At 43.6% G+C, this 8,719-nt stretch overlaps 1 protein-coding gene across 1 annotated transcript; it reads left to right on the forward strand.

Annotated features, from left to right (window-relative positions):
• Positions 1-4,630: 4,630 nt before the first annotated feature.
• On the forward strand, positions 4,631-8,691 carry LOC106149946 (translation initiation factor IF-2-like; the record flags this gene model as incomplete). The annotated part of the gene is given in 2 exon segments (XM_013520808.1): positions 4,631-4,825; positions 8,284-8,691. Coding segments are annotated over 2 exon segments (603 nt in total), but the record flags the coding sequence as incomplete, so codon positions are not given.
• Positions 8,692-8,719: the final 28 nt, after the last annotated feature.

Genomic DNA, 8,719 nt, shown 5'->3' on the forward strand with positions numbered 1-8,719 from the left:
AAGTTAATTTTCCCCTACCACAGTGCTTATACAAGCACATGCTGAGATGGAGCCCCTGATATTAAGATGAATGGCTAAGTGTCCTAGCAACAGGATTTCTTGCTAATCCACAACGGACAAACGGCTTGAACGAGACAACCTGTATATTGTGTCAAAGCGCTGAGATTCTAGGGCTGTTACTACAGCTTAACCTAGGCTACCTTGACCAACGTACTATACAATATACAGTCGCTGGGATACAGCAGTGAATCAAAGTGACAACATTCCTCCCCCGTGGGCTCCTCAGGACTTGCTTGCAATATTCAAGCTAGTCCAGCCAAACAATTAAGAAGAAGGCAGATCGGCCAATGTGAACTTACTGTGTCCTTCTGCCTCCCAAAGGGGAGTTTTTTGTTTTTGTTTTTGTTTTTTTGGTACTGGGAATTGAACTCATGACCTCAGGCTTGCCAGGCAAGCGCTTATGCCGCTGAGCTATATCCCCCGCCCAAGAGGAGTTTAGAAATGCTATAAAGGAGTCAAAGAAAAAAGCTAGAGAAGTATCCATAATATGGTCACATCTTACAGAACTTCTACACCCTCTCAAAATGCATGATGCAGCTCACCAACGCAGAGGTCACCCTCCACACGAACAAGGTCTGAAGAGAGACTTCTACGCGCATCGCAGAACCTGAGTTTTTACTGGGGCTGTGTCACCCCGACCAGGGTGAAGACCAGTCCATCCAGAGCTCCTCCACTCCTGGAGCAAGGAAACAGGAGCTCCTTCTCGCAGTGGTAAAGGGTACAAGGGGTCTGAGCGCCCAGTCGTCGTTTCAACTGACAGATATTTCCTGACCATCCACTGTGTGTCAGGAATACCATGTTCAGAGACAGGGATGAACAAGACAAAGTCCTGCTTCCAAGGAGCCCATGTTTAACATGAGAGCTAGGTATTAACAATCATTGCACCGGCGAATCTTCTATGAGGTAGAGAGTGATGACTGCTTTGAAACAAACAGGTATGCTGGGCGTGGTAGTGCACACCTGTAATCCCAGCACCTGGGAGGCTGAGGCAGGAGCATCGTTGCGAGGCCAGCCTGGGCTAAAAAGTGAGCTCAAGGTCAGCCTGAACTGCAGAGGGAGACCCTGTCTCAAAAAGACAAAAATAAAAAATAAAAAAAGAAACAAACAGGTATGACAAATGTTATGGTACACACACAACAAATGGGGGAATGGTATTGCAGTGTTTTTATTTTTCTTTTATGCTGAGGGAATTGAATCTTGTATTCTGTGCATACTACACACATTTTCTACCAGGAGATACACCCTTATCTTAGGATGGTAATTTGGGTGCCCAGGGAAGCATCCTTGTGGAAGTGATGCTGAGTTTGGGCTACAACACAGCTGCCAAGGAGGAATTGAGCCTCTGGAGGGTCTGAAGGAAAAGTGTCCCAGATAGGATGGTAAGTGCAAAGGCCCTGAAGTATACAAAAGGAGGATAAAGTAGGGCACGCCTGTCATCCCAGCTACTCAGGAGGGTGAGGCAGGAGGATCGAAAGTCCAAGGCCAGCCAGGGCAACTTAGCGAGACTCTGTCTTAAAACAGAAAATTAAAAAAAAAAAAAAAAACAGAAAATTGAAAGGGTAAGGACATAGCTTAGGATAAGGCCCTGGGTTCAGTCCTGTTACTGAAAACAAGAAAAGAGGAACGTGAAGAGCTTGACAAAGAGTGGCAGGAGATAACAGGAGAGATGACGGCGGAGTGGGGAACCGCACAGGCTCTCGTGGGTGTCAGGAGTTTGGAAGCCCATGGATATTCTGAATCAGAAAATTTATATAAACTGTAATTTGTACTGAAGAGATCACTGCAACTGCAATGTGGAAAGGACTCAGTTTTTTATTTTTGTTTTTGTTTTTGTCTTTTTGAGAAAGGGTCTTACTATGCAGTTCAGGCAAGCCTTAAACTCACTTTGTAGCCCAGGATGGCCTCCATCTTGAAGCAATCCTCCTGCCTCAGCCTCCTGAGTGCTGGGATAACTGGCGTGCGCCACCACGCCTGGCCTAGGAATCAGTTTTGAGGCATTTCCGTAGTCTAGATAAGGGACTGAACAGTTGGTACCAGGAAACAAAGCTCCTAATAGGATGTATTTTTGAAAGACGAGAGGCTATCCTCATGGACTAGATACGGGAAATGAAAGACAGAATCAGGCTGAAGGAGGATGGTCATTCCGAACTAAGAAACAGGAAGCGAGGAACTCATGCGGGGGTGGAAATCAGAACTTCTGTTTTCGAACATGTTGAATTTGACATTCCCACTGGGCAGAATTTCAAGACAACACAGTTTAACCCGGAGAGCAACCAGAACCCGTGGAAGGGTTACAGGTGTCCTGTGAGGAGAATCCCGCGCTGCAGGACAGAAACCATGTCAGTGACTCCCTCTCGGCCCGTCCATACCCGAGAAGGTCTGCTCGGCTCTAAGGACAGTTTTCGCACTTCAGCATGTTCGTTTTTGCTGTCCTTCCTTCTGGCTGGCCCGTTCCTTTGCTTACGATCACCTTAAAGCTTGAATGAAAGATCTGAGAGAGAAAGCACCTAAATAGGTCCATTCTAGACAAGCCCCGAGAGAACTAGTTAGCTAAAGACAGGATTTTTTTCCCAAAGTCATCTTCTGTGGATTTTCGTTTCATTCTCATCTCATTATTGCTGAAAATTGGGACTTTGTGGCTGGTTGCTTCCACATCTATTTTTTTTTTCTTTTTTTCTTTTTTTCTTTTTTTTACTTTTTGAGACAAGGTTTAGCTATGTGGTTCAGGCTGGTGGTGAGCTCACTTTGTAGCTCAGGCTGGCCTCAAACTCACAACGATCCTCCTGCCTCAACCTCCCAAGTGCTGGGATTACAGGCGTGCACCACCATGCTCGACCCCCATCTAATTTTTAACTGTTTCTGTCATCAAATAAAAACTTCAAATGGACCTTTCTCAAGAGTCAATAGAGAATATCACTTTTTAAAACTTTGAAATGTAAAATCTAACACAGAGAGTGCAATGAATATCCTGCATCTTCACCTAGCAAATACTTTGCCATATGTGCCTCAGTTTTTGTTTGTTTTTTATTTTTATTTTTATGTCTTTCTGAGACAGAGTCTCGCTATGTAGTTCAGGCTGGCCTTGAGCTCACTTTGTAGCCCAGGCTGGTCTCGAACTCACAACAATCCTCCTGCCTCAGCCTCCCGAGTGCTGGAATTACAGGTGTGCAACACCACCCCCGGCCTTTGTTTGTTTTTTAAAGTCATGTTTTCCCTTTCTGGCCTCACTTTGTTTGTCCCAACTAGTGTTTTCTTACTGCTATTAAATATGTATCTATCCATAAGCTACTTTTCTATCAATAGCATCATATTGACTATAGCCTCCTGCAACATTCTTTCCATTGAGAAATATATACATATATACTCAGCTGTTGATAATTTTTTCTATTATGAACACTGGCTGTTAGAATTATTCTTGAATGCAGTATTTCAAGATCATGCACAGTTGGAGCACAGACTAAGTAAGAAATTGGTGATTAGTAAGAAATACACAATTTTTCTTAGCTATTGCCAAGTCCTACCAGCACTGTAGAATATTTCCTGATTTCTGATTCTTCATACCTTAGCAAACACAAGCTAAAGTCTAACTGCTTAATTTTGCCAATCTGATGGCTATGACATAATACATATTTCCTTTGGTTTTTTTTTTGTTTTGTTTTTTTTGGGGGGTTTTTCTCCGGTACCGGGAACCGAACTCACGACCTTGCACTTGCCAGGCAGGTGCTTTGTCGCTGAGCTAAATCCCCAGCCCCCATATTTCTTTGTTTTTTTAATGTCACTTTCCTGATTCTAGCACAGAGGATTAAACATTTATTTTTCATGTCATGGACATTTTTCAACCCCTTCCATGCTATAGTAAATCTGATGATAAAATGTGAAAAAAAATGTTTAAAAACCCCTCAACTATAAATTAAACAAATATGTACCGTGCTGTTCATTCTACATTTGCTCATCCAGCAATTATACTCAACTCTTGATAATTGCCAGGCCTGGGTTACAAAGATGACCGAGATTTTGTGCAGAAATAGAAATGATCTCAGGAAATCATAAGGCAGTTAGTTAAATAATATAATGGTCACGGCGTCACAATGCGCGCCTGGAAAATCAACATCTGTCCCTCAGGGTCCTTGCCTCTGCAAGGGTGTAACAGCTAGCATTCACTGTTTGCATCTGACCTATTTACTATTCCACAGGCATCATCTAAGCAGTCCCATCTGATCTTCACAAGGACCCTAAGAGGAAGTTACTATTATTTTCTCCATTCCCCTCAAACACAGAAGTAAAATAGTTTTTCCACAGTGGGAACAAAACTGTGTTGAAGCCAGGCAGTCTGAACCCAGAGTCTGCGCTCCTAGGAAGTTTATACTATTTTTTACCCATAATTCCTTGCCTTTACCTCTCTTTCTGCCTCCCTAAGCAAAAGCAGAAGACATTACTTTTTGATGTCATACAACCTGGCAATACCTCTATTAAAGATGCTGCTTTTTGAGTGATTTCCAACTATCTTCTACTTTAGAAGAACAGCACAAAGTAGGTGTTTAATAAATATCCTAGTGAATATGGAAATGCAATGGGATACGAAGGAGGAAAACTGATTTTTCATAGGGTGATCTCAACCACCTTGAAGAAGGAAGAAATGTGCCCGGCAAGCAAGCAGGCCAGCCTGGAAAAGGTGCTTCCGCTGCCGGTGCGAAGGAGCTTCCGAAGCCTGGGCTTGTGGGGAGCAGGTATTCACGGAGGAGTGCAGGGAGAAGAGGAAAGCGAGGCAAGGGCTGCTGCAGTTGATCGATTTTTCTTTTAGGCTTTGAAGGCGAGTGAAACCCTAGGAAATTCAGACTATTCCGTGTATTTGTTTATGTCTAACTTTAGATGGACTTAAAGAACAATATTTGCTGTATATAAGGGTAAACCTCTAAAGGATTCTGTTAAAATTAACTTTTAAAGAAAATGTCAGCATTTCATAAAAGCTTTGCTCAGGCACGTTTATCATTTCTTTGAAATGAACCACGTCAGACACCCACTGAGACCCCTGAGCGCACTTTAAATGCTTATTTTTGCGAAAAGAGAACTTTTTCACCCTCTTCAAATTCGAACCCTCTCCAAAATACGCGTAGACTTCCAGTCTAACTTTTTGTGGCTGTCACTTTCAGTTTTTCGGTTTTTGTGCTTTACTTTTACTTAGGGGAGAATGAAATTTTATTCATATATTTGCAGGTTTTTCCTTAATGTATAACTGTAACGCATGACATGAAATAAATGGAAGTGTCTGGCCCAACGCTGAACAAGGACGTCTGGGGCGCAGATATATAAAGGACTGGCTTGTTTAGGGGCTTTACTCAAGTCCAGCAATCATGTGACAGCAGAAACAAAGGCAGAATGGGAACTTGACACAAGCAAAAGCTAAACAACGAGAAGAGAAACTTGTACAGTAAGATGAGAAAATAGCGGAGAATAGAAAAGAATGTTTAGAGTTGGCCTTAGAAAGTGGACTTCACCCTGGTAGAAAAGGAGATTAAACAGTTTATCTTTCAAGCCGTGAGGAACTGGTTCTAAAAAATAAAGCTCCTTGGGGCTGACCAATGTAACTTAAGCGACTGATTGAACACGCGTAGAAGGATGACTATACGTGATATGACACAGAAGTCAGGAAACTTTTACACAGTGTGGTAAGGAGAAATTACCCAGTATTCCTACAGGATGACTAGTCAGTTACATCTGTGGTTCTTAACTGGTACCACATAAAGTAATTTCATGACATAAATTTTTCATACAACCCACAGAGTTTAGTACAAGTCACTGAACTATAATAATCTAAGAACTATTTTATAAAACTTCAGAAAAAGTTTTGTTTTTTTTTTACATTTCTTTCCTTTTTTGGTACTGGGAACTCAAATGTATTTTTTTTTTTTTTTTTTTTGGTACTGGGAATCGAACTCAGGACCTTGCATTTGCCAGGCAGGCATTTGTGCCACTGAGCTATACCCCCAGCTTATTGGTACTGGGAATTGAACTCAGGACCTTGTACTTGCCAGGCAGGTGCTTGTACTGCTGAGCTATGTCCCTGGCCCCTAAAGAGATTGTTAAGGCCTTTGTGTTTGGCATGATTATATTTATTTCTTGTCTTGATTGCCTTTCTCTTTGCTAAGACAAAATGCCCGACACCCAAAATTAAAGGAGGGAAGGTTTATTTGGCTCACAGGTTTTAGAGGTTTCAGTTCATGGTGGGCTGGCTCCGAGGCAGGGTGGCACGGCAGAGGGGCATCGCAGAGGAGGCAGGCAGGAGACAGCAAGCAACAAGCGACAACCCCATTTCTGTCCCTTACGTCTTATCCAGGGTACCCACCCTTATTCCCAGCGGTTCACCCTTGATCCCAGCTTCGCACACTCTAAATCCAGCCACCTTCAAAGTCCCTCATGACTGCATGAGGTTTTCCCACATCTCGCACACTCTAAATCCAGCCACCTTCAAAGTCCCTCATGACTGCATGAGGTTTTCCCACATCTACACACAAGCCACAACGTTTCTCATTCAAACAGTAATGCTTAGATTATATTTATTTCTCATGAAACAATAATGCACCCACTAAAAAACACCATAACAGGAAATACTTCTCTAAGTTCATTTCCTATTGCTACTGTAGCACACCACCACAACCAGAAGGGCATAAAACAACACAAATTTGTTCCCTTATAGTTCTGAGATCAGAAATCCAAAAACGGATCAGGACGGAGCTCTGGCAAAACACATGCCTACTATGTGCAAGGCCCTGGGTTCAATCCCTAGTGCAGAAAGGAGGGTGGCGTAAGAACTGGGCTTACGGTAGTCACGTTGGCAGGACTGCATAGCTGCTGGGGGTTCCAAGAGGATGCCTACATTCCCTAGGTCATAGCCTCTTCCTCCAAAAGCAGCCGCGGCTGGTTGAGTCCCTCACACGGCATGCTTCCATCAACTTCCGCCTCCTTCCTCCGCATTAAAGACACAATTACATAGTGGCCACCTGTACAATCCGAGTTAATCTCCCGATTGGGAGATGAACGGACTAGCAATCTAAATTTCCCTTTGGCCTGTAACACACTCAGGTTCCTGGGATTTAGGATGTGATTTTCTTTTGGGAGTAATTATTTTGTGTACAATTTCTAAAGTTAAACTCCTATATCGTTCAAGACGGATGTTCATTCTATCAACAATGCTGGGGCTGGGGATTTAGCTCAGCCTCACAGTGCCTGCCTGGCAAGCGCAAGGTCGTGAGTTCAATTCCCGGTACCGGAAGACAAACAAACAAACAAAACAATGCTGAAATCTTAGCTGTGTTCTGCACATTTATAGATATTACATATTCTTCTACATGGCTGAAAAGTGCACCTTGTACATAAAGCATGACCAAACATGGTATGTCTTTTCATAGGATTCTTGTCTTGAGGCCTATGGAATTTTATAGTACTTTTCAGTTTCTGATATCTTAAAATATATGACTGCTGAATACACATACTGTCTCTCTTAGGAAAGAATAACAGTATCTTAAAATCATTACTTTTTTGCTACAAATAATAAATATTTACACTGAAGAAGGGAGAAAAAGTTGGGTATTTAAAAGTTTCTAAAATCTTGGTAGTGACTAGGGATGTAGCTCAGTGGAAATCTGCTTCTTTAGTGCAAGGCTGTAAGTTCGATCTCCAGCACAAAATCAAAACAAAAAAAAAAGAATAACAAAACAAAACAAAAACAAGAAAAGTTAGTAAAGGAAATTCAAGCTGGGCATGGTGGTGCACGCCTGTAATTCCAGCATTCAGGAGGCTGAGGCAGGAGGATCTTTGCAAGTTTGAGGCCAGCCTGGGCTACAAAGTGAGTTCAAGGCCATCCTGAACTGCATAGAGAGACCCTGTCTCAAAAAGACAAAACAAAAAAAACAACAAAAAAAGAGGAAATTCAGTTTTTAAAAGAAATTTTAGTTCAAGAGAATGGAGACAGTGAGATAAAAGGCAAAGTTTTACTTCCAACTTTTACTGAAAAAATAAGTAAACCTTCACAGTGATATTAGCCCACTGTAGTAGTAGTTTGAGCAAAAAAAATTTTTTTTCGTTTAATTTTATTATTTTCTTCAGAGAGATTGAGAACAAGCTACGATTGTCTAGGCAAAACAGCTCCGTCTGGCGTCTTACCAGTCATTCCCTTGAGAACACCTCAAGGCGAGGTTCAGGCGAGGGAAAGGAAAGAGAGGCTAGACTCCTGCCCCAGTGGAAAAATTCAGACCTGAAGTGGCTCAGAGAAAAGGACCAAGAGGGGAAGAAACAGTGATCGGAGGGGAGATCCCGCTTCCGTCCTGTCACGGGTTTCGTAAGCTGGGTCTGTTCCTGGAGGAAAGGGGTGGAGCAGCAGCACGACGCCAGCCCGGACGAGGCGCGCCGCGCCGGACCGCGTCTCCCGCGGGACCCGCAGGACCCGGCCCGGGCGCCCTTCCAGGAACGCGCCCCACCCGCGCCCTGCTGGCCCGGAGCGTAACCGGATCAAGCGACCAGCCGGAGACCGGCGGGCCTCGGGTGCACACCTCGCTCGCTCGCTCGCTGATTCTAGGCGGCGGGACAAAAGAGTTCGAGGAGGAGGTGGGCGCCCGGGCACCAAGGGCGGGTCCCACGCGCGTTTCCGGCGCGGGCGCGTGCC

Source organism: Chinchilla lanigera, unplaced genomic scaffold, assembly GCF_000276665.1.
Source record: "Chinchilla lanigera isolate Chin_1 unplaced genomic scaffold, ChiLan1.0 scaffold00057, whole genome shotgun sequence".
In the NCBI taxonomy this organism is placed as follows: domain Eukaryota; kingdom Metazoa; phylum Chordata; class Mammalia; order Rodentia; family Chinchillidae; genus Chinchilla; species Chinchilla lanigera.